The sequence below is a fragment of the Malaclemys terrapin genome, chromosome 1 (genome assembly GCF_027887155.1).
Source record: "Malaclemys terrapin pileata isolate rMalTer1 chromosome 1, rMalTer1.hap1, whole genome shotgun sequence".
In the NCBI taxonomy this organism is placed as follows: Eukaryota; Metazoa; Chordata; order Testudines; family Emydidae; genus Malaclemys; species Malaclemys terrapin.
This window is the reverse complement of record NC_071505.1, coordinates 86,612,097-86,638,379: the sequence shown is the minus strand read 5'-3', so window position 1 is coordinate 86,638,379 and position 26,283 is coordinate 86,612,097. Positions and strand designations below refer to the sequence as shown.

Sequence of the window (26,283 nt, the reverse complement as noted above, 5' to 3'; positions counted from 1 at the left end):
TCCCCATATGTACCAAAGGAATAACGACACCGTCCTTTGTCATGGCTTTGTGAGCTACGATGAAAAAGATCTAAATAACATTAAATGAAGTGCACAATCACCTTCTTTAATGGTGAGAGTAATTAACCAATCGAACAATTTACCCAGGGTTGCGGTGGATTCTCCATCGCTGACCATTTTAAAATCAAGATTGGATGTTTTTCTAAAAGATCTGCTCTAGGAATTATCTTGAGGAAGTTCTCTGGCCCGGATTATACAGGAGGTCAGACTAAGTGATCATAATGATCCTTTCTGGCCTTGGGATCTATGAAGTTTACATGCTGATAAAAATACTGCTCTTTGCAGCCTTTTTGTATCCTATAACTTCTTTGAGGATGCAAGGAGGAATAATGTGTGACTATCTGTCTTTCCGTGGTGTGTGTTATTCACAGCAGACACTGTGCATTCATCTTGCTTCTCCCCAAAGGAAAAGTTTACCTGGGATTCTTGCTCCAGATGTGAATGAGTTTGAGTAACAGAGTAGGAGAATACTGGCTCTCAGAAGCGAGCCTGCTGATCTAGAAGACAAAGAGAGGATAAATCATAAAACAAACAGTGTGACCACGCATCACTATTTAAAACATCAAATTTGACAGAAAACAAAGTTTAAAGAATTCTCTGTGAATGATAAATTATCTAAAATAAATAAATAAAAAATCACTGCTCACTTTCTAATCCCTTCAATACTGCTGATAGCTACTAATGGAGCATCTTTTGTTACACCTTAAAAGCTTGGAAACAAAATTATCCCACCTACTATTTTTGTCCTTCACTTGGGTGTTATTTTCCCTCCCCTTGTGCTTTGCACACAGCTGCAGCCAAAGTGACGGTCTCACACTTATATTCCTGTCTGCAGCAGGATCAGCAGCATCAATCTGACTGAGAACGCCTCTGTTACGTGTTGGCTGCTACTGAGCAGCCAGGAGATCGTCCACGTTCTTTCGGTTTAATGCACCAGGATGGTAAGAGTGGGGTTTAGGGTTGCTCAGTCTGCACTGCAGATTGGACTGTGCAAAACTGAAATTGAGGCAATGGTGGGGAACAGATCTACCGATAAGTCTCAGAAAGCTTGTTCAGTTGCCCAAAATGATTGAGTGCCCCACGGCTCTGTATAAACCAGCGCTTTTCTGAACATATCAGAAACAAAGGCATCTTTAATGCAATCCTATGGCAAGCAAGTCTGCTATGCTGACTACTACCACCAAGTCCCAGTAGTAGATTTTTGTGCAGTTAACATTAGGAAACTCCAATTCCAAGCACAAAAGGATTAGAATTCTCCCTCCTCCCGCATCATCTCACAAGCCTCATGGTGTTTCACAGCCTTTAAAATAATGCACAAAATCAAATGAGTCTTCTGCAAAAAATATCTCCGAGAGAGGATCAATGGCTGAAATTCCCCTAGAGGGAGCTACTGGATTATTTTTGGAGCCGGTATCCTATCGTATAGTGCTGCTCTCTGGAGGTAGGTCTACACTGCAGTTAGACACTGACAGAGGCCCGTGCCAGCTGACTCAGGCTCACAGGATTCAGGCTAAGAGGCTGTTTAATTGCAGTGCAGGCATTAAGGCCTAGCCCAAGCTCTGGGTCCCTCCCACCTCTCAGGGTCCCAGACCCCAGGCTCCAGTCTGAGCCTGAATGTCTACACTGCAGTTAAACAGCCTCTTAGCCTGAGCCCCATGAGCCTGAGTCAACTAGCACAGGCCAGCTGTGGGTTTTTAATTACAGTGTGGACATCCCTGGGATACACTAGGTCATGCAGGAAATGAGCATTATTTCTTTAAACCAGTTATCATTCCTATTTACAGAAATTATACAGCATTGTCAAATGGGACCAGTCTTATTCAACATATTCATAAATGATCAGGAAAAAAAGGGTAAACAGGGAGGTGGCAAAATCTGCAGATGATACAAAACTACTCAAGATCGTTAAGTCCAAAGCAGACTGCGAAGAGCTACAAAAGGTTCTCACAAAACTGGGTGACTGGGCAACAAAATGGCAGATGAAATTCAATGCTGATAAATGCAAAGTAATGCACATTGGAAAACATAATCCCAACTGTACATATAAAATGATGGGGTCTAAATTAGCTGTTACTGCTCAAGAAAGAGATCTTAGGAGTCATTGTGGATAGTTCTCTGAAAACATCTACTCAATGTGCAGCAGCAGTCAAAAAAGCGAACAGAATGTTGGGAATCATTAAGACTATCATTAAGATAGATAATAAGACTGAAAATACCATATTGCCTCTATATAAATCCATGGTACACCCACATCCTGAATACTGCGTGAAGAGGTGGTCTCCCCATCTCAAAAAAGATATAATGGAATTGGAAAAGGTTCAGACAAGGACAACACAAGGCACAGTCAACCTGTGAAACCCTTTGCCTGGGGATGTTGTGAAGGCCAAGACTGTAACAGGCGTCAAAAAAGAACTAGATAAATTCATGGAGGATAGGTCCCTCAATGGCTAATAGACAGGATGGGCAGGGATGGTGTCCCTAGCCTCTGTTTGCCAGAAGCTGGGAATGTTCTGTTAATTCCCTCTGGGGCACCTGGCACTGGCCACTATCGGAAGACAGGATACTGGGCTAGATGGACCTCTGGTCTGACCCAGTTATGGCCATTCTTATGTACACAGTGCTTTCCAAACACAATGCTCCGAGACACTGATTCAGCAAAGCATTTAATCACATCCTGAATTGAGGCACGTGCTTTGACTTCTATGGAACTTTGCTGAACCGGAGTCTTCGTTTCCCAATGCTGGGATAGTTGGGGGCATAGAAAGAGAGAGCTGAAAGGCTAAGAGAGACAATAAACCAAAATTCTCTTCTACCTAATCAACTGAGGTGCAAAGTTATGTGCTTTGCATACAGCTAGTTCATCTGTCATTTGGCCACATGTAAGGTGCCATACAGGTAGATGAAAGAAACATGGAAGGAATAAATAAGCAAAAGAACAAAAATGGATGAAGGGGGAATATTATAGGTTAAGACTGACCACAGAACAAGAACAGCTAGCCCACCAAGGTACTGTTTGATACTATTTAGATGTTTTTCAAGTGTAAATACTCAGGCATTTTAGATTAGACAGATTAGGCACATAACAGATACCAACAGTACAATTTTGTTCCCCAAGAAGCATCAGAACAGAGCCTTCAATGGTAAAAGAAGAGAGATACAGTTTTAACTTGATTCAGATTAATCTGTAAGTATTTTTGATTATGGCTTGAATGTAGAAGCAGCCCCAGCATTAATCAGATGCTTGACCCTCTTATTAAGACCCAAGATCGGCCCTTCACACACGTAATACAAGCAAATGAAATTAGAGATTTCTAGGCAGAAAAAGTGTTAAAATTATCTAGTATTCAGGTTAAAAAAAAAGAGTTTCTATACATCTGGATATAATGCTTAAATTATCCAAAAGTACAACGTTTGGTTTAAAAAACCATACAAAACATATAGTACATAATCTGCAGTATCCCAAATTAAGGTTAATACATTTAATGATATAGTTTAAATACCAGCATCCAAATATTCGGATGCATCACTCATAAAAAGTTATACTAAGAATAGTTTGTGGAAAGCAAGTACACCTCTACCCCGATAGAACGCTGTCCTCGGGAGCCAAAAAAATCTTACCGCGTTATAGGTGAAACCGCATTATATCGAACTTGCTTTGATCCGCCGGAGTGCATAGCCCTGCCCCCCCAGAGCGCTGCTTTACCGTGTTATATCCAAATTCGTGTTATATCAGGTCGCGTTATATCATGGTAGAGGTGTATAGCGATGAGTGTAGATTGTCCCACAATAATTGAGAATTTAGGATAGACTGTCCCACGTATATACAATTAATCAGAGAAGTATTTCAATCTCTTTCCAGACTTTGCTTATCTTTACATACTAGATAACTCAGAATAAAATGTATTATTCTGTCAACATTACCTGGGGCCATATCACTGCCTCAAAAATGGCATCAATCTCGTCCACTGTAAAGCGGTAGGTCTCAAAATCAGAAAAAAACTCAGCTACAAGTTTGATCCCAAGACGCCTCAAATTTTTCAGTGGGTTAATAAACCTTAGCTGGATCTGGAAAAAATAAAGACAAAAATACCTATTCTTGCTGCAATACACAACAAGCTAGTTACCCTGCAATGAAATACTGTATTTAATCAATATGGATATGAGGGACTCTTGCTTGAACTACTGCACTGTTTCCTCCTGTTTTCTACCGTGAACAAGTTACCGTTATCTTGTAAAGATGATTTTAACTTTCTGACTAAGGTCCCAATCCTGCACCGAGTCACAAGGCTTAACAGGGACTCTGCACGGGCACGAGAGCCTACTCGCACATAGCTCGCTGAAGGACTGGGGCCAAAACTGCTGTAAGCGGATACTACAGCTCTTAGCACTGCCCTTAATAGATCTAATACCCCAATCCCAATATTCAAACAGTACCACTTTACACATCTTCAAAAGCAGTGGTATTTGACCCTGTCTCAATTAGCAGCCAAGTACAGAATAACTTATTGCTACAGAGAGCAATTATATGAAGTCAGAGAAATGGGGACCCCATTTCTAGATACATTTGAATAAAAAAATATTGAGATGGTTCAAGGAATGCCAAACCTCCATGCCGCCTAACCCCTCCTCTTTTTCCCATGTCCCCTCCTTCCCTCCTTCTTTACATCGGTTACCCCACCCTAACATGCCATGTCTATGTAGCATTGCCTGGTCTTGCAGTGTTGACAAACTGTAAAATCTTGCAATTGCATAATTCTATTGGAGCTCACATACATTTTTTTGGTACTTTTCTTTGTCTGTTTCTGTATGAAAATATATTAAATAAATTACCCCCCCCACCCCCCAAAAAGCACAACCAAAACCAGTGACCAAAGGTGAGTTTCCTCTTAGCACATGAAAACGTGCTTAGAGGAGAGAGAGGAATCCGGCAAAGACAGAGTGAGGGGAGGGCTAGAATGTAGTAACAAGACTTACGCTACCCATGCATTTAACGTTAACCACGTTACATTCTCTAGCTTTCCTTAGGGAAGATATTCAACAGGCTAATCAGGCATCTGTTTATAATATTACAGCCTTTTCTGCTGGGCTCCTCTGGGAGGGCTACACTTACGGCGACATGAGGAGTACAGACACTGCATGCCTCCCTAGCATGGGTATAAACAGCAGGGCAGATGGCAAGGCTCTGCTTAGGTGAGTGGAATATAGACACACCAGGACCCTGTGGATACGTACCCTACACGGCTCTCTGCACACCCACGCAGTGCCTCCCCTGTCTACAATGCTATTTTTACCAGTGTAGCATCCCGCTGCTTCCCCCTGCCAGAGCCTTTCACTGTCACACGTAGCTACACACTGCAACGAGTGTGGCTGCAGCCTGCCTTTTGCTGCGGTGTGTAGCTACATGTACCCTACACGCCACAAAGCGTAGACAAGGCCTCTAGGTAACACTTTCAAAAGCTCCTAAGTGACTTAGAAACTACTACTACTTCCTCTTATCCCACCATCTAGGGTCGGCTCACCATGCAAACATCTGCCATCTTCGTCTGTCCGAGGCAGCACTAAGGTCCATCAGCTTACCATCTTCTTTGATGCAATCCACCATCGCTTCCTCGGGGTTTCTTTCCTACCACCCTCTCCCGCCACACCATCTTCCCCAGGTCCTCTTCATTCACTCTGTATGTCTGAACTAGCAAAGTTGCACTTCCTGGATTTTGTCAGACACATCACGGACTGAGACTTCCATCCTACCGCTTTCATATCACAATCCATCCCTTCGTGGGACTATATTGCACAAAGACATCTCATCTCGAACATCTTCAGGCGTTGAACTTGCCGTCTCTTTACTGCCCATGCTTCTGCACAATACAGCACTGCGGGGCACACCATTGTTACATACAGTTGGGCTTTCAGTGTCAGTGAGATGTTATTCCACTGTCTTCCAGAATTCCCCGGTCTGGACTGTATCTCGCATTCATGCTCACTGTCATCCGCAACCCAGCTGTCCAGATACCTGAACTGCTCAGTCTGGTTTAGTCATACTCCATTAATCTCTATATTCAGTTTCCCCGAGGCACATCTACCGACTCATATTACCTCGGTCTTAGTCATATCCATTTTCTTCCCATGCCAGCTTATCTGGCCATACCACTGATTTACTCTTTACTCTAGCTCTTTTTCTGAGGACACACTTATAGCTATGTCATCTGCATATAGCAGCTTCTCACCTTTCCCATTGAGATCTTCCATCAACATGATAAACAGCAGCAGACTAAGGGCCCCAGGTGCAGTCAGACTTTCACGTCAAAAGGGCTGGTCATTCCAAAACATGTTCAGATCGCTGTTTTAGGTGATATTAAATCCTCAGACACGCCATATTTCCTCAGCACTAGTGTGAGCATCTTTCTGTCCATGCTATACTATGCCTTTTCTAGGGCTCTAAGTGCCCAGAAGTGATCCTGTTGGTACTTAACTGCCTCTCGATCACTTGCTGAATTACAAACACGGCATCTGTGGTTCCTCATCCTCTCCTAAAGCTGAGTTGTTTTTGTCTGAGGACGGGTTCCAGCATTCTCCTAATTCTAGCATCCAAGACGTGTTCCAGTACTTTCATTCAACGTAACAGTAACTTTATCCTTCAACAGTTTCCACATTCGTGGACGCTCCCCTGTTTATGTACTTAGACCAAGATAGACCAGCAGAAATCTTTGGATATTCACATATCTTGCCATATGGCTTTAACCAGGGGTCAGCAACCTTCGACACGTGGCCCATCAGGGTAACCCACTGGCAGGCCACAAGACATTTTATGTTGACCATCTACAGGCCTAGCCCCCTGCAGCTCCCAGTTGCCGCAGTTCGCTGTTCCCAACCAATGGGAACTGCAGGAAGCGGCGGCCAGCACGTCTCTGCAGCCCACGCCGCTTCCCGCAACTCCCATTGGCCAGGAACGGCGAACCGCGGCCACTGGGAGCTGCGGGGGGCCATGCCTATGGACGGTCAATGTAAACAAAACATCTCATGGCCTGCCAGCCGATTACCCTGATGGGCTGTGTGCTGAAGCTTGCTGACCCACTCTGTTCATCCATTTTATGCCTCTCTCACACAGGACTTTCTCCAGGTCCGCTGTCACTTCATCAGTCCTACCACCTCACTGTTCTTCATTATCCGGACTGCATTTCTCACCTTCCTCCATTGTGTCAGAGTCAGGCACCAGGTCATTAGGATACTGGCAACTCTTCCAAAAAGGGGTTTGCCTCATTTAAGAGACTCTCAAATTATTGTTTCCATCTCACCTTCATTTTTTTAGGTGTTACTAGCAGTTTCTCCTGGTCATCATTTAGAAATGGTGCTGCAATACCATCCTCCTTCCCTTTGTATCTGATTTTTGCAATGCTATAGATCTTTTGGCCAGCCAGATGTGGGTGGTTTACAAGCTCAGCATACAGGTCATCTATGGCACTGTCTTTGGCCTTCTTCACTGCCTACTTAGCAGCATACTTTGCTTCTTTGTATTTGCTTTCATTCACACTCGATGGGCTTGTGTCTTTTTCTTTATGCACCATTTTCTTATTTCAGATCGCTACCTTCACTTCGTCAGTCCACCACAACTCCTCTCTTTCCCTAGATTTCCCACAGCTGTACTGTCCATACACCTCTTTTGATGCTGCAATCTTCACTCTTTTGATGTGGTTCCACTCTTCCCCAGCCGATACCAAACCTGTTTCCAGGCACTTACTCACTGCTTGTACAAACTTCTCTGCTGTCCTTCCCCTTAAGGGCCCGTGCTTTAATCTTGTTTCTTTTGAGCTTAGTTCCCTCCTTGTCCCAATGTTCAACCGCAATCTTTATCACAAGAGACATGATTTTTGCTACTAAAAATCAGAATGACAGATGATAATTTTTACACCAAATAAACTGAATCAGATTCCCCATCTACTCAAGCGAGAGGAAGGAGGTACATAGGCCTCTTCTCAAGGGGCATGCTTTATGGACATGGACAGATTCCATATTGAAAGTGAACAGTAGGAAACAGTAAAACTGTAACTGAGCTCAGAACAAAAGTAGATATTTAACTCTTTGGGCAATATCATCTTGCAATAAATGACTCTCAAACCCACAGGAATTTCTTGTAATAATTATCCAAGATAAACAGATTTCTCATATCCTTCTCTGAACTCTCAACACCTCACTAGCTAATGAAGTGTTAAATTAAGTTTAACAAGTGACAGCATGGCACCACAAATACCTCTCCAAGAGTTACTCAGTCACAACTGATGGTGAGAGACGGCATTACTTGAATAACTTTGCAGTACAAAAGTGATTACTCTAGAGATAAATAAAATTACTTTTGCACTACTGTAAACTGGATTATGGACTGTAACCATCCTAAAATTACCCTTCCCTTGTTGCTGGCCACTGCTACAGCACTTAGAGGAGCACAAGGGAAACCATGATATTAAAACCAAAAAAAAGAAAGACAGAATTTTTCTTTCCCTGTTTGATTCAAGTCCAGAAAGGACTCTAGTTGCCCCAAACTTCTAGTTAGTGTGTGCACTTTGGCTTAATGAAATGCAGTGTTTTTAAAAAAATGTATTTGCCATTCAAATTCTTGTTTGTATGAATTGTTACACGCAATGTTTTAAAATGCATATTTTATTAAATAAATTCAACACTGTGACTGACTGAAATGCCAACAATTTAACAGCATTTTAAACAACTATTTAACAGCAATATACTAGTTCTATATAAACACTAGGGCATTTTAAGACCAATGTTGCTGGCCTATACTTTTATCCATCTTTCTATTATTCACTGGTTTCTAAAGCTTTACTCCTTATTGGCACTAAGCGTAGTTTGAACCAAGAGTTGAAACACACACACACTCACACTCTCTCATGTTCCTTACCTTCTCTCTTTGTTGAAGGATGTGGGATACTGTTGCTGTCATACAAAGTAAAATCTGTAAAATCTCAGGTAAGTACTGAGTGATCAGATGGCCCATGTTTTTCAGTACAACCTCAAGGCTGTTGAACAGACTGTGTTGGCGGCCTAGAGGCAGGACTTTAGATAAATCCAGTTCTGATATTGTTTGGAGTACTGCAACCTGGCAAGGTCCTACAGAAGGAAGGAGGACAGTGAAAATATATCAGTTCATCTTTACCTTGGTAAGTAAGGACTTGATTTCAATAGGCCAAATGTCAAGGTCTGAGGTTCCTCTCAATGTGAGAAAGGGTGGCAAATCTGGTCCTAAATTATAAGCCCTTTAAATGCTCCTAATTCAGCTTCTTACGTAAAATTAACTAACAGCTCCAGCTGTCTATCATGGTTTTTATATAGCCCTCATTGCTGTAGTGTCGGAGTGCCTCACAATCAACTTATCCTCATAATGCCAATGTGGCACTGTGCTCACCAGCCCTTCAGAAAGGAAGGACAACACAGTAGTTAGGATTAGGCTGACCAGATGTCCTGATTTTATAGGTATAGTCCCGATTTTTGGGTCCTTTTCTTATATAGGCTCCTATTACTCCCCACCCACTGTCCTGATTTTTCACACTTGCTGACTGGTCACCCTAGTTAGGATGCCAACCTGGGACTCTGGCGTTCTGGGTATGATTCCCTGCTCTGCCACAGACTTCCTGTGACCCTGGGTAAGTCACTCAGTGTCTCTGTGCCTCAGTTCTGTAATAACGGTACAGGAATAATAGTATATTGTACAGCACAGAAGGGAAACTGTGGCCAAGGGCTCAGGGGAAACCTTGACTCTTATTTAAAAACAAAAAAAACCCCCAAAACCAGTGCCATGGGTGCTTTAATTTACACGGCCCCCATTTCCATATCTAAGCCCCTCACAGTCCTCAAAATATTTATCCTCCCCACATCCATGAAGTAGGGAAGAACTATTATCCCCAGTTTCTAATGGCAGAAGCATACCAACACTGAAGTGCTTCACAGGTTCAAAGAGCAGGTCCAGGAACATTCTAATCTCTTCAGGCAGCGAGCCAGCAAGGAATCTCAGAACAATTGACATACGAGTGCCCGCAGCAGATCTGCCCTGAGTTCTGCTTCCAGTTTTGTTTCTCATCCGCCCATAGAGAATTCTTCAAAAGCCAAAAAGAAATAGTATTCGTGAGTTCTCCACTAGCTGCCTGTTTCTGAAGCATTGCAGGAGCAGTTTGGCTGGTTCACAATCTTTGTTCAGAAAGTTTAATCTGAACTACATGGCTTAACTAATACTCCCCGCGATTACCTCTATTGCTGCTTGACACCCAGTAACACTACCAGAAAGGGTGTGCTCTTGCTCCCAACAAGGTCACTGGAAATTTTGCTAGTGATCTGAATGGGAGCACAGCTTAAGTATGAATTAGCAAAGCATCATGCTAGTATGAAGACAGAGTTATAACTGAGGAAGCACTTTCATTGTAAAATGCTATTTCCATGTATTTATCAAATAAATGTAATACCCTGAGGGTGAAAATCTCTCAGATTTCTTCTTAAGCATATTGTTTGGAAAATATGAGCTTAACTAATGCATTCAACAATACTACACACACACACACACACAGGAGAATACCATGTACAGTAATGAACAAGGAGGCCTTAGTTGCTGTGAGAGCCATATGTTTGTATCGTCTCTTTAAAATATCAACCAGAGGCTGCATTATGTTTCTTCTATAGCCATCGTTTTATTTTAATATGCAGAGTTTATGCAGTGTTTCATCCACACACCTCATAAGAACAGGAACAAGATCTGGTCGGTGTTGCATTTTAACTATAGTGTTCTCCTCGGATATGCTGAAATGAACTATTTCTTCTTTAAAGCTCTTATCTTCCAGTAACCTTTGCAAGTTCTCCCTGCAAATATTAAACACAGTTATTTATTAAAGGATCACATCCTTACCCTTTTAACAAAAGGGTAAGTAAATCAACTAGCTCAACTTCATTACATAGACTGCTACTTTTCATACAGAGTTCTGTAAAGGCTATCCAAGTGGGTGCATAATGGTTATAAAGAACTACAAAAATCCTTTAATGAAAAGAACGCAATTGGCCACTACATACCATGGTGGGTCTGGACGAGGGAAAAGGTTTGTTTTGTTTTGAGAAAGAGTTCAAATCTGATAGATATAAGATTTCAGTTTTTCCATTTCTGAATGAACATGACCCTGCTGCACTCCTCTGCCTTCTCTAAAACAAAATCAGCAATTCCTCTTCTCAGATATCTGCTTTTCAAGACTAGTCTAGGTTACCTTCTGTGACTGTAGCTAGATCTCAGGCACAATGGCATGTAGGTGACAACCTCTTTTCTTCTTTATCGTCTACAAAAGCTTTTTCCATTTTAATTTAAATATAAATAGGAGAAGCTTTTTTTTAATTCTGTCCATTTCCAAATTCAGATTTGGAATAGGAATATTAATTTTTCTTGGGTTCAGAAAGTTGTGGATATTTCTCTTAGAAGCAGATGATGCCAAATATCATAAATACATGTTTGATGTGCTACCTAATGATTTATCTGTGTTGGAAGAATTTTAAAGCTCTTACTTGTATGGCAGTAGGTGCGGATGCTTGTAAGTCATGATGCAGTCAAGGGCTACTTTTTGCACATTCTGGTCTTGATGGGACAACAGCTGAAGGTAACATTTTACAAGAAATGAAAATTAGGAGAAAGCCCAAATAATATATACACTTCTCCTTATACCACTAGATCAAGATGATTTACTCAAGAGAGAATTCAGCCCTTAAATGGGGGGCGGGGGAAATAGAGAGTAATTATCTAACCTAAAGGGATCCACAATAAAGGGAATTTCATTTTAGAACAGTCATTTAAAAGACACCAAGCAGCAAATATTTCCTACCACTATACATCTAAGAGAGATAGTTACAGAACACATTAGTTACTTGTTTCTAAAAAGAAAAAACAAAAACAAAAATCCAGGACATCATTACTGGTATTTGATGGCATAGCTGCTGGAACTAGAGGTGCTGGGGTGCTGCCGCACCCCCGGGCTTGAAGTGGTTTCCATCATATCCAGGGTTTACAGTTTGGTTCAATGGCTCTCAGCACCCCCACTACACAAATTGTTCCAAAGCCCGTTTGATGGGTACAGCAATTAAACAACGCAATCATCAACTTGTGTTTTAACAAGTTATTTTTATAGAGTGTCTTTTGCAAGATCACTTTCGGGCCAGCATTGTATTTGTGTCACACTGGGTAAAATAATGTATCAGCCAAACCATTCCAAAATGTTTGCGCCACATACATCCAAGTTACGAAAACGCACATAGAACATTAGACTTGTTAAAAAGAGAAATACAAGGGGAATAATCAAAAACCCATCAACAATAGCATTAAGGGGTGAATCCTGCCAATGGCCAGGCTAAGAGGAATACGGAACATTACCAAAAACCTCACCTTTCCCCCACCTAGTTCTTCAGTTCCATGGTAAACAGCACATAGCAAAATCCCCATTTTTGATGGGATCTGTTTTAACCCACCCAGCATTCGGAAGGCATGGTATCAATCCAGCAGTTGTGCTGCAGCACGGAGCTAACAAATAGCACATCCGTTTTGCCATATTTGGTTGTTCTGCACTCTTTAAAAATGTTGGTTAAATAAAACGTTTTTAAAATTTACAAGTCTGGTCAATATTTTCCTAAAAAACACAGACAAGCAATCGAACCCACAGAGAGCAGCTCTTTCCTAAGCAAAGTTCAGAGGTTTACAGGAGTACAATGAATGCTGAAGCATTCCATTAGAGCAGAAGCTGGTGATCTGAGATGGACTGAACACTGGGGAACTAAAGCAGTAACACAGAATGAATGGTTAGCTGGTATATGCCAAAGGATGTATGAATGTATGTCTTGAATGATCAAAGTTAAGTTCATGTCTCATGGATGATCATTCAACACGTGTTGTTAAAGACGACAAGATTTTGGCAATTCCTTTTGGCACAACACTTTTACAGGGACTTATTTCCAAAAAATTCAAGTTGATAAACTCAGTCCGGTTTCCTGAGGGAGCACCCTTTAAATAGCATATCTTGGATTTATAATTTCCCTTAAAAATTACTTTTTCCCCTTCTCCCCATTTATGTTTAGACGGGGACTTTTAGGCAGAGACAAACCACACCTCTCTTCACACCTCTGGCTACCGCTTGCTGCCTGTTTACATTCAGTTTCAGCGTTGCAGCCTGCTGTTACTGGTAAAACCCCTATGCAGAGCCTGGGGAAGGATGGACACTATCAAAGAACAAAAGGGAAGAAACAGAAAAATAAAGAGAAAGGCATTTTTCTCTCCAATCTCTCTCAGCTATCTGGCATGGTTTCTCAGGGCACGTGTACACTACAGAAGCACAGCTATGCCACTGTAGCGCCCATTGACGCTTCCCAACACTGATGGAAGAGATTTTCCTGTCAATGCAGGTAATCCACTTCCCCAAGAGGCAGTGAGGCTGGCTTAACTACAGCACTCGAAGAGTGTGAATTTCTCACACCCCTGAGTGACATACTAGGTCAATCTGAATTTTAGGTGTAGACCAGGGCTTAGACTGATGGTCATGACCAAGTTTTCTTTCTCCATGGCTAGATGGAAAGGGGATCCTGAAACTTTCCTTTGTACCATGGGGCTACAATACAGAAAAGGTCAAGAACTGCTGAGCTATGGTAATGTTAGGAGTCACTTTTAACACAGTGCAAAATTTTCAGATATTGATATTCAAGTTGACTGTGTCCCTTTAAGACATAACTGCTGTACACTGCACTGCAACAGTCAGTCATTCTCTTTACAAAGAAGGACCCTTTGGCGTGGTGTTCAGATAAGACAGGAATATATTTGTTTATTAAGCAATACAAAAATGTTAAGTATTATTACCTGATTGTACAACTCATTTAACTTTGATTCCAGATACAGCGCACGTGGATTCAAAAACTTGGAGAAAACTTGCAAATGGGCTATTAGCTGCCTGAAACAAAAACAAAACACGCTTTTAACAATGAAACAGATACACACCCTGTGTTATTGCCAACGGGCAGGAGAATGGCACCAAGATTCTGAGTTTCTGAACGTCAGTATGTAGGGCTACACTTACCAACAGGCTCAAATGGCAGTGGAAGGATTTGATGTATACCAGTGCAAAAGAGTGGTAGGGATAAACTGGACCTGGGGACAGGACTGCACCACCCAAGAACAGACACATCTCCACTTGCTGGGGAAAGGGAGAAGTGGGGGGAAGGGGAGGAGAAGGGAAATCAACCGTGCCAAAAATGATCAGGACTGGTCAAAAAGGTACACGTGCAGAACAGCACGAGTCTACACTGATTCAGCAGCTACCTGCAGAGGTTCACACCAAAAAATTTCTACTGAATCTGCCACGTGATTTGAATTTCCTCCACCCTGTCTAACCCTAGCAAAGGGAGGTGCTGTAACCATTACCTACCCTCCACAGACAGTACTGTAATATGGTCTCCGCTGAATGAGGACTCATGATGGAGTTGTGCACAATACGCGTTACCAGGCACACACTAGTCTCTCAGGTCACGCCTAGCTCTTTTTTTCCCCATCATTTTCAAGGAGGAGTTTGTAATACACATTTTGTAAGAACCTAAACTACAGTGGTGCAAATCTGACAGTATAATGAGTCGTCCAGGGTCAAGAGGAAAAGTGTTCACTAAAGAATTCATTAACAACAAGCCAGTAAACCTTTTGCACCTTAGTTATTGCTACCAGCATTTTAAAAGTTTCCATTTAGGAACAAGAACATTTTGAAGCAGAAGTTCAAATCTGGTGACAATCTGATTCTTGTAATTATTACTAATTCACAGATCTGAACCACTCAGCTCAGGGAACAGAATAAAATAATAGAACTGATAGAACACCTACAACTAAGCCAGAATATAGACTAGAATTTATTGCATCTTAATGTGCAAGATGACATTTTTAAAGTTCTTTGTTGCTACAAATGTCATTCTTAAACAGGCAAAAATAGTTCATTTGAATCACCTAAAATGTGTATTTGACAGATATCAGCAGGGTAAAAAGGCCATAATCAAGAAGTTTCAAAACTGTGTTTTAAGACACAAGCCATAGACAATTTACTCACAAAATAACTTGATATTGTTGAACAATGATGTCACAATAGCATATATTTATAGCAAGAAATACCAGAAAACCTGTCCAGAACAAGGACATCAGGGCCAAGATTTTCAAAAATGGGTGTCTAAAGCTAGACTCTGAAATCTGTAATTGGGTGCCTACAATGATTTTCAAAAGGCCTGCATGCCCATCAGCTCCCACTGACTTTAAAAGAAAAGCAGACACACACAGAGGCAACAGTTATTCCCCCCCCACAAACAGTAACTTTGGAATCCTGCTTGGGCTGCCAACCCCCACAGGACTGTCCTGAGTCTCCAGGAATTAAAGGTTAGTGATGAAACCTCCAGGAATACATCCAACCAAAATTGGGATCCCTAGACCCCACACTATTTTTGCTTCAAATTATGCAAAGCTATGGCCTACTACCCATCTTACGGTAGTGCCCAGAGGCTCCGGTCAGGGTCCCCCACTAGTGCTAGGTGTCGCATGGGGACAGGATCTCCTCCCTCCCCCCCCCCAAAGAGCTCACAAAAGACTGGAACAGATGAAGGAAGGGGAAAGGGATGCACATAAGCCCAGTGATCATAACCAAGTGAGTCACCCCATTCCTCTGAAGCCTTTTAAAACACCAAACGGTTAATGTTTGCATTTCACTTGCTCCCTGCCCAATCAAACAAAAGCAAAACTCACTTTGCTGCAGCTCTTCTCGTTTTCTTTTTTTGCAACCCTTCAACCACCGGTTCTACCATTCCCTCCACCTCCTCTTTCTCCACCTCCTGGGTAGCTTGGTGCATCTCTTCAGTGGGTTTTTCTTCCTCTTCTACTGCACCTCTGTTTTTCTTTCTAAGATCCTGGATTGGAGCCACCAGAGAATCTGCTGGGTAATACTCATTGCTATATTAAAAATAAATCAAATCAAATCAATAGAACAGTATCTGCTGGTGTGAGGTTTGTTTGAAGCTGTTCACAATTGGAAGTTCCAATTATCCACAGAGTTGTGCCTGGTGACGCTGTACAGTTCAAGATCCCCAAAAGCGGTTCATTTCAGCATGCAGATGGGCATTTCTTCTATTGGGAATGGCAGAGATATTAAAGGAAGTGAGCAAATGGAAAGGAAAAAGACAATGAAAGGGAAAAAAAATTAAAGGACTAAGATCAGAAAAATGTGGTGAGGAAAAAGAAGAGAAAGTGAATCTAAGTAGAATGGGAGAATTTTTTTAAAAAGTTGGCAGGGATGTGTGAAAATGTAAGTTAGGAAGTGTAGGAATCGATGATGTATTACATAGTAGAAGCCCTCTTACTTGAAAACAGTTAAAAGCAATCTAGACAAAGCACTGTAGGAAATACACTGTAAAGAAGAGTCAAGGGCTGGCAGGGGAAATAGAGTGAGGGCCTAATTCACAGCCTGCTGGAGTGAATAGAAAGTGATTTTAGTGGGCACCGAACCAGGCCCTAGATACACTAAAAGGTATTTTCCTATTTCTGGCTGAATAAAAATACATGCTTTCATTTTACAACAGGGGAGACAAGGAGGAGCCTCATCGTCAAGTCTATTTCCAAGACACTTTACTTCCATTGAAACTACACCCTCCGTAGCAGTAGCGAGGCTGTCTCACCAGAACTCATTAGTAAACTGGGGCTCAACACAGCAGACAACTGACAGCTTACATTTCAGGTTGCTTTATTTTTTCCACTCTCTCTAGCATGAGCCATGTTTAACCGAAACGAAGGACCAACTTCAATATAAAATTCAGGTCTCAGGAAATAAAATCCATTAAAAAAAAACAAACCACCCATCAGTTGTCTTATAGGGACCCTAGTAACTCTGCCTTCATTTATGACATTTCCAAGCAACATGTCTCATCGCCGAACATGTCACTTACCTAATGAATCTCAAGAGAAGTGGGGAAAGCTCCCTTGACCTGGGCTCCACTCTGTCTGGAAACTTGGCCAACGCCTTCCAAAGCAGAAACCGGAAGTTTGCGTAATCTATCCGCTCACTGCAATCCGTTCTAAACCTCAGCTGCTCAAGATACAGGCTTCCCACATTTCCTTCTCGGATCTTCTCACTCTCAGCATCTGTAGTGCCTGCCTGCTCTTCACTCAGCTCGTCTTGCAGCTCCCTCTCTATATAGGAAACAAACCATGGTCCTCATTACTTCAAGAAAACTTCAAAGAGCTTATTCAGTAATTACTGGTGGTGGGGTCAGTGCCCTGGGATAAATAACAGCAACCGTTTATATTAATGTTTGCCATCTATCTAGCAAATTCTACTTAATATTGATCTGACTGCAATACAGGTTAGAAGGTACCTGGGATGTCAGAACTTCAGCAAGGGGCCTAACTTTAAGCACAAGTAGCCCCAATAAATGGCTGTCCTTGTGCCATACAGTGAACCCAGTATTCACATTCAAGAGCAGGGTCAAGGAAAACAGATACATTTGGCAGAAATTCTACTGATTCCATGTTGAACAGGGTGGCGAAGAAAGATTCTCTAGAGACTAGACATTACTGAAAATCCTCACAGACTCCTACAGTCCCTCATCATCATCATGGGAAGAACCAGTTTCGGCACAAAGCAAGCACTGCCTGGTGCCCCATATGCTAGGATGACTCTGCAACCCATGGATTGCCCCTATTTACCTCATGGGAAGTAGAAATAATATATGGAGATATACCTATCTCATAGAAATGGAAGGGACCCTGAAAGGTCATCGAGTCCAGCCCCCTGCCTTCACTAGCAGGACCAAGTACTGATTTTGCCCCAGAACCCTAAGTGGTCCCCTCAAGGATTGAGCTCACAACCCTGGGTTTAGCAGGCCAATGCTCAAACCATGGGAAGGCAACAATTCTGACAGATCTCCGCTCTCTCCCTCGAGAAATGAGGCCAGAAGGGAGGGGAAAAACTTATGTCCTGATTTTTCCCCTTTTGCCAGTTTGGAGCACACCAGAGCATAAAACCAGCCCTGTTCATGAACCACCTGGACCATAGCTAAGCTAGTGTCTAAACATCTACAAAACATGAATTACCAGCATAGACAGCCGCTTTCTCCAAGTGCTCATAATAGACTTTCCAAAACTGTTTATTCTCCATTTCATTTGCATGAGACCTAACAATAAACAAGACAGTAATTAAGTAAAAAATTCCATGTGATATTAGCCAGTTATACTGCTAGTATGTTCAAAGACTTGGTGTCCAGCCCCACGCAGCATGAAGGCAAGACATTTGCTGTGTGCAGTTATAACATTTCTTTGCCTTCATCTGAAGATCCCAAAGGTTCATTGTTATCAGAATATCCTGGTTATAGCTTGTGAATACAAAGGGACTCTTTGGTACAGATGTTTTCAAGTCTTTCAATATTGCCTATGCAATAACATAGCACTTAAAACCAACACAAAGAGTCAGCGAGGATTCACCCACTGAAGATGTAGTTTAACATTTTCATGATTTCTCTTCTCCGATAGGGAAAATGACACATTATATCACAGAATGTACAGAGAAAAAGCTAAGTGGTCACAAGCCAGGCAATTCACCCTGAAAGCTGACATTCCAAACTTAGGGCTCAATCCAGTGCCCATTCAAATCAACGGGAGCTCTTCCATTGACGCAAGTAGGTTTTGCACCAGACCCTTAGTGAGGGGAGGAAGGAGAGATGGACTGATTTGTTATTTCTATAACACCTATCATATGATGGTCATAATAGTGTGAGATCAGGAGTTGGCTATCTTGGATTCGAGCCTGTTACCTTTACGTCCCAACCCTAGATGTAATTTAACAATACTTTTGCCTATGAGTCGTCTTTAATATTTGTGCATCACAAAAACAAGTTAAAAAGTAGCAGTCTATAAAGAGCAAGATTTACTTGACAGATCAGAGGCATTTCTATGGTACCTCATGTAAACGTACGTCTTGCTTGTGTGTATTTACATTTATTTTTAGGGATGCGACACATTTTTATTTAGTTTTTTAAAGGCCTGGGAGCAGCTGCAACAATACAACTGAGGCTCCCACCATCCACTAGCACATACTTACGTTATGAGCTCAACAACAGGATCCCAGAGAGGGCTGAAGTTAATATAGAGCATTCCCAGTAAATACTGAAGAGGCACCTACAGTGACACACAAGAAAACTTTTGTTTTAAAAAGCTAACAATGATATTTAAAGTAAGTATAAAAACAGCTTCACTGATTGATGAACTGCAAGAAAAAGCAATAAAGTCAAGTTAAAATCTCTCAGAATCAACACCCATAATTAAGACATTTAGATTATTATGTGTACTCTGGTAGTGCCAAGGCCACATTGTGCTAGGCACTACACAAACATATAAACAAGGAGAGTATTCCCTGCCCTGAAGTGCTTACATTGCATTAGACCCAGGGCCCATCTGGATTCGGCTCCTCATTGAGCTAAGTGACATAGACACACACACAATCCCTGCCCCAAGGAGTTTACAACTCAAGAAGGAACGTTATAAAAGCACTTAAGTATCAGTAGTAATAAGTTAATATTTAGCTAGTACAGGAAAAATCCTGATCCTAGCAGCCTTGACAGCCCACAGCAGCATGGTCAGATTCAGCAACCATAGAGGGATGTCCCTGCAATCTATAAGGCCTCAATCCTGCAATGAGCTCCAAGTAGGCAGACCCCTGAGCCCATGCAGAGCTCCACTGAGGTCCAATGACACAGAGTTTGTTGCCAGGTCAGGGGATAAATTGCTAACAGCTCACCCCAGCCCTTCGCATCACCTCCACCTGCTTTCCTCTCATTACTCTTTACAGATGTGTTTAGAACGTTTATCGAAATACCATCACTTTTTTTCGGTTTTTGCCCCTGCTAGATATTGAGGCAAATATAGTTTAGTCAGTTCAGGATAAAAACACCCAACAACAAGACATGCTGATCACCAATTGGAATCAAAGATATTTCCCAACTTAGTGCAATACTGCACATTTAAATGCATTATGGCACCTTATCCTTTCCTCTGAAGCATCGAGCACTGGGCCATTGGAGAAAGGCTAGAGAGACGATTGCTCAGGTGGGACTTTCAAAAGCACTCAAGCCATTGTCTTCTTTTGGCTTAAAAACAGCAATGTCAGCTGTCCAAGCCTAGGCTGGCAATCCAATTGATTGCTTCCAGTGATGTGGAGTGGATAGCAGAGATACCACTGGAATACGGTGGTTTTGGGCACTGTTCTAGAGTTTGACCTCTGTTTTTGGCAGTCACAAATAGGACTGTGCCTGAGGGCTTGTTTACACTTACAGCGCTGCAGATCTTAATGAAGATGCTACCTACGCTAAAGGGAGAGCTTCTCCAACTCCCAAGAGGTGGTAGCTATGGCAACGGGAGAAGTCCTCCTGTCAACACAGCATTGTCTACACTGGGAGTCACATCAATATAACTATGTCACTCAGGGGTGTGGATTTTCCACACCGGAGTGATGTAGTTATACCGACATACATTTGTATGCCCCCACCTATGGAGAAGTCAGGCGCGTAATACCATGCAATGTGCGGATGTGATTTAAAGTGAACCATATTTTCCATGGGAGCGAAAACCCGTATGGGTCTTTGGTTGGGTGCTTGATGAGGTGTTTGTTCGGGATGCTGATGTCTTTCCACCTTACTCACCATTAATCTTCAGGGGAAAGCCCCACGTCTTTGAGCTCTGGTGCTGCAAACTAAAGGGAGTCGGGAGCAGCAAAGTCCCAGTGACTAGTAATGAAAGTTGAGCTCCTAACTCACTCATGATGATTAGTTTCTTTCCAGCCTGCATTTACTGAAGCCTTCACAAGTCACTGAAAAAACTCATGATGAAGTAAAATGCAAAATTTTCTTGCCTTATAAAAAGGAAACAATCCATTGTACCTTTCGGCAGTAACTTCTCACCTCATGTAAAGGTCCATCTGGTACTGTAGACTGCACCACATCATGCCTCAGTTTCCTTAAATGAAGAAGTTTTTCTCTATAATCATTCACACTGGCTGGCACGAGTTCAGCTTGAAGTAATATGGCAAACACGGACTGACGCTCTCCTGTTCCATCATCCTGAACAAACCAGTGAAATGCCTTTTGTTAGAGGATTCCTCTAGACAATTGTTTTGTCATAATTCACTATTTAAAGGCACAGGCTCAGCTGCTGTAAACTGGCATAGCTCCACTGAATTTGATGGAGCTACAGAGATTTCCACCGGCTGAGGATCGGGCCCATAAAATTACAGTCTGAAAAAACAAGTATAAAGGGAGCCCACTTTAGCTAAAGAACAGAGACTAGCATGTGTAACTGGCAAATAAAGTCAGTGTCAAGAAAACCGCTTATATTAAAAACAACACCCCCGTGGTTTTGAAATGTTAAAGCAGAAATTGTAATACTACCTTGGTTGATGTAGGAAGCTGAGCCTCAAAATGATTTAAAATCCTTATTGTCAAGAGTCGGACCTATTAAAAGTGAAAGCATGTTTTAGAGGCGTACTGCAAATGGTGAAAGGCCATTGAAAATGGCACAATTTTAAAGAGATGAAGGGCATTCACTCTTGCACATAATTGCACATTTCACCTTTAGGCCTTTTTTATTTAGCTTATTTCCAACACCGCTAGTTAAGAATTCATTTTTCCATTAAAAAGAACAGGAGTACTTGTGGCACCTTAGAGACAAACATTTGTTAGTCTCTAAGTTGCCACAAGTACTCCTGTTCTTTTTGCGGATACAGACTAACACGGCTGCTACTCTAAAAACTTTTTTCCATTAAAACACAAATCATCTTGCACATACTGGAAACCGTTAGAAAAGAAGATTACCTTAGAGGTGCTGGAGGAAATATTTGTTTTCAGTTTATCAAACAAATCCATTAAGTTCTCATGGGAAAGAGGATCCTGGCAACCACACAAAGCCAACCTCGTATAATAGAGATCAGCCAGTAGCAAGACCGATGGGTCTGAAGGAAAGGTGCTGAAACAAAATATTTGTTTATTATTGTACAAGGTGAACCACGATAAAAAAAAAATCTCATATGGTGGAACCCTCTTCCCCCAAATCAGGATTCTGCTAGCACATTATACACCAGTAAGGTCTAAATTACGCAGGGCAAATGAGACATGTGAGGGTCTTTCATTTCCCTCTCTGCCTGTAACTGGATCTGCAGCTCTGTGGCTGGAAGGTTAAGCGTGTGCATGCAGAGATCCTGAATGAGCAGGGACCTGCACAGGGGTGCTATGAGGATAAAATCCATTAATGATTGTCAAGCACTCAGATACAGTGGTGATGGAGGCCCATATAAGTAGTAATGCTGCAAGTCCCAATTTGTTTTCTCTGGCTGGATTGGGAGAACTATGTTGGGAGATCATACAGATCTTAAACACTTTCTGTAATTGCTCAGTTATTATTAGGGCCCTACCAAATTCATGGCCATGAAAAACACATCACGGACCGTGAAATCTGATCTTGTGTGTGCTTTTACCCTATACTATACAAATTTCATGGGGGAGACCAGCATTTCTCAAATTGGGAGTTCTGACCAAAAAGAGAGTTGCAGGAGGGTCACAAGTTATTTTAGGAGGATCACGGTATTGTTACCCTTACTTCTCCACTGCCTTCCAGAGCTGGGCGGCCGGAGAGTGGCGGCTGTTGGCCAGACGCCCAGCTCTGAAGGCAGCGCCCCGCCAGCAGCATTGCAGAAATAAGGGTGGCAATACCATACCATGCCACCCTTACTTCTGCACTGCTGCTGGCGACGGCTCTGCCTTCAGAGTTGGGCTCCTGGCCAACAGCAGCTGCTCTGCAGCTGCCCAGCTCTGAAGGCAGCGCCAGTGCCAACAGCAGCGCAGAAGTAAGGGTAGCAGTACCGCAACCCCCCCTACAATAACTTTGGGCACCTCCCCCATCAACTCCTTTTTGGGTCAGGACCCCTACAATTACAACACTGTGAAATTTCAGATTTAAATAGCTGAAATCATGAAATTTACTATTTTTAAAATCCTATGACCATAAAATTGACCAAAATGGACTGTGAATTTGGTAGGCCCCTAGTTATTATATATGTTAATTATTAGTTGAAGAGGGTTAATGGAATAGTCAGTTTTCATAAGTGTTTATTAAAATGCGGAGATCAAAAGCGAGGTGCTCCCTCTTACTGCGGAAGAGTACAAAATAATGCCTAAAATCAGTATCTAATGGGGGAATGGAATCCTCCTAATACTGTAGGAGAATCCTCTAGACCACAACAAGAATTAAAATGTGATATTTATGTTTAGCCGAGACTATTTTCACTTTACTTTTTATTTGTAAATAAAACAAAATACAAGATTCCTGGCTGCAATCCCGCAAGATAAAACCAGCATTGTTGCATTCACACATTCAACAGCAACAAAAGTTAATCTGCAGTTTTCACAAAATTCAAAGGAGCAGATTGTTATTATGGAGACAGGGCTATAAAGCGTACGCCATACAGTACAGTAAGCTGGCAGTGCCTGACAACATCCCTACCCCGGATGGCTAAAAACCTGAAGAAACATGCTGGTGTAAGACAACAGGAAACAAACAAAGCAAGCATGTTTGTTTTGCTTAATAGCCTTTAAATAAAGGCAAAGTTATCTCTTCACTACATTAAGTGGAACACCAGAGAGTCAAGAGTTCACTTACGTCACCAAGTTCTTCACACGTTCCACAGGTAACAAATGGAGAATTTCAGAAGATTCTGCTAAACTAAGTAGCGTGCTCACAGCTTGACAGGCCACAAACAAGCTTCCTAGGGACAGAGGGAATGGGAACAAACTGTAATTATTCATTCACATTGAATTCCTGTTTGTAAAGTGCTTTGGGATCCTCAAATGAGAGGTGCCACAGAGGTGTACAGGATTATAATGTAATTTCACATGCTATAGAAATAAAAATGTCATTTGTGGGCTAACTGCAGCAATTCAACATTTATCACCACCGACGATGAAAGTTCAGAGGAGAATTCTACTCTGATCATCGTGGTAGATCTCCATCTTGAAACGCTGCTGTCCCTGAACATGCAGAATGCTCAGTTCGTGTCTATGAGAAGTCTGGGCACACGGGGAGAGCACAGTACTGACATTAAACTCTGCTGTGTGGGTCTCAGAGAATTTTGCTCAACAAATGGTGCTTGGGAAACCAGAAAGAGCTGTCAAATGCATTACTGAAAGGAAAGGGGGGCAGAAGGGGGACCCGATAATTGCACAAGCATCCATATATCCTTAACACCTTGGAAATGCAGGGTGGGATTTGCAAACCCATCTACATGATTCAGAGGCTCAATTCCCATTAAACATTTATGGGACAGGGCTTTCATTTACCAAGATAACTCTGAAATTAGTTTCCTTTCTGCGCCCCTTCTTTAGCGTTAGAGAGTTTCTCTACCTCTCGCAGGTCCAATCCCATCACAATCAACACCAAACTGCAGCCAAAATCCTCTCAGCCAAGAATGGGGAAGCGCTGTTCCTGCCAATGCCACTCCTAAATTGGCCACAACGTTCACTCCCTTCCTTCTTCCCTTACAGAAGAGTCACTGTCCCGATGCCAGGGACATCATGGGAGACTTACAATGGCACAAAGCACAGTTAAACACCCAACTCTCACCGAAAATGAATGGGAGTTGAGGAATCTCGGTCTCCCACATTTTGATTTGCTTTGATTCCCCAGCTACTTGGGGATTCTTTCTTACCATTAGTGCGTGTAGGGAATTCCCTGCTGAAATAAATGGGAAGCTCTCCATTTAAAACCAGAAACTGATGGCAGAACTAGGCTTTACATATCCATTTAGAAAGTTGGTTGTTTTCCCCCCCTTAAATTACAATAGATTAAAACAGCTGGATGCCACATAGAAAAAAAAGAGGTTAGGAAGGACAGGGGCTGTTCCTGACACAGACTAAGCAATATTAGAGAAGAAAAGCAGAATGTAGTATACTACTTTGGATATTTCTAAGACTGTACTTTCAGGGATCATTTCTACAGTTTGTAACTAGAGAATTGTAGCTGAAAGTGTCTGACCTTACTACTTTGGCTATTTCTATGCAGATTGATAGTAATTATAATGGATTTAATAACCAATAAGAATTCCTACCTCTTATATAGTCCTTTTCATCCATAGACCTCAAAGCCCTTTTCTAAGGGAAGTTTGGATACTTTTTCACACTTCTCTAAGAAGCTGAATTTTTTAAGCCGCTCGGTGTTATAATTTTGATGCATACTCCCAATTAAATCATAAAATTCCTCTGGGCAATGGTTATAGAGAGAGCTACCAATTTGTTAATATGTGAAGCTGTACATGTAGGCAAGCTATTTAGTTTTAGAATTACTGCCAAGACCCAGGATGTCGAGAGAAAAATTCCAGACCTGGAGCCAAAGATTGTGAACAATGCAGTCAAAGAACACATGTAAAAATGTATCACTATCTTTTTGCTATAAGCTTGACTTTGATAACCCAGCTTGGTTTAGTTTTCATTTCTTTTACTCCCCCTTCCTTTTCTTCACAATCTCTCTCTCAAATTCTATCTTTCTAAACATCTCAGTCAGTCAGATTTTGAGTCTATACTTTTGTGGGCTTCTTGTCCAATTACGTATCCCTGGCATGACATTTACTTCACCATTCCATTATTACTATAGATGGTGTTTGGTATATTATTTCCTGCATGTTATTTTTTCCATCTTGCCTTTCATGTTTCATTGTGCTGCTTATTAAATCAGGATACAATGCAGTTATTATTCATTGTTATGTCTTGTGTCTCTAGTATAATTGCAGAGTTATGTCTTTTTATGTGCCAGTAAAAAGTTAATGAACAATAGATGACTGTAACTGACCTTTGCGGAGCCTTCCTCTGTCAATACCCAGGAAGAGAGATTCTATAAAACTTGTAACTGGTAGCAGGATTTTTTCTTTGTCTATTGGTCTGCCAAAAATAAAGGTACAAATGTTTACTTCTTTGTTAAAGTCAGACACTCGATAACATTGGGTTTTCTCTCATATTTCTCTTATGTTAAATATAGATTTCACACAAATTGATGATTAGTAAACTCTTTTGCTAAGTCAATTTCACAACCTAAATCATATCACCAATGATTACGTTCTAAGCCCTTTCTTCAACAAAATGTCACTGCACTGACTGAGCATGCTCTCC

The 26,283-nt window shown here is 41.8% G+C and overlaps 1 protein-coding gene and 1 pseudogene across 1 annotated transcript in view; one reads left to right on the top strand and one right to left on the bottom strand.

The window, feature by feature from the left end:
* UTP20 (UTP20 small subunit processome component) overlaps positions 1-26,283 on the bottom strand; it is an 83,302-nt gene that overhangs the window by 39,307 nt on the left and 17,712 nt on the right. Inside the window, exons 14-29 of the mRNA XM_054029003.1 lie at positions 25,967-26,055; positions 23,786-23,891; positions 21,946-22,096; positions 21,523-21,585; positions 21,037-21,195; positions 19,182-19,258; positions 18,179-18,258; positions 17,032-17,275; positions 15,839-16,042; positions 13,928-14,018; positions 11,599-11,684; positions 10,786-10,911; positions 9,991-10,157; positions 8,966-9,174; positions 3,982-4,125; positions 478-557 (exon numbers count right to left, since the gene is read on the bottom strand). Coding sequence (XP_053884978.1) covers positions 478-557; positions 3,982-4,125; positions 8,966-9,174; positions 9,991-10,157; positions 10,786-10,911; positions 11,599-11,684; positions 13,928-14,018; positions 15,839-16,042; positions 17,032-17,275; positions 18,179-18,258; positions 19,182-19,258; positions 21,037-21,195; positions 21,523-21,585; positions 21,946-22,096; positions 23,786-23,891; positions 25,967-26,055 — 2,076 coding nt within the window. The remainder of the gene's footprint in view (positions 1-477; positions 558-3,981; positions 4,126-8,965; positions 9,175-9,990; positions 10,158-10,785; positions 10,912-11,598; positions 11,685-13,927; positions 14,019-15,838; positions 16,043-17,031; positions 17,276-18,178; positions 18,259-19,181; positions 19,259-21,036; positions 21,196-21,522; positions 21,586-21,945; positions 22,097-23,785; positions 23,892-25,966; positions 26,056-26,283) is intronic.
* Positions 25,090-25,192, top strand: LOC128830711 (small nucleolar RNA U3; annotated as a pseudogene).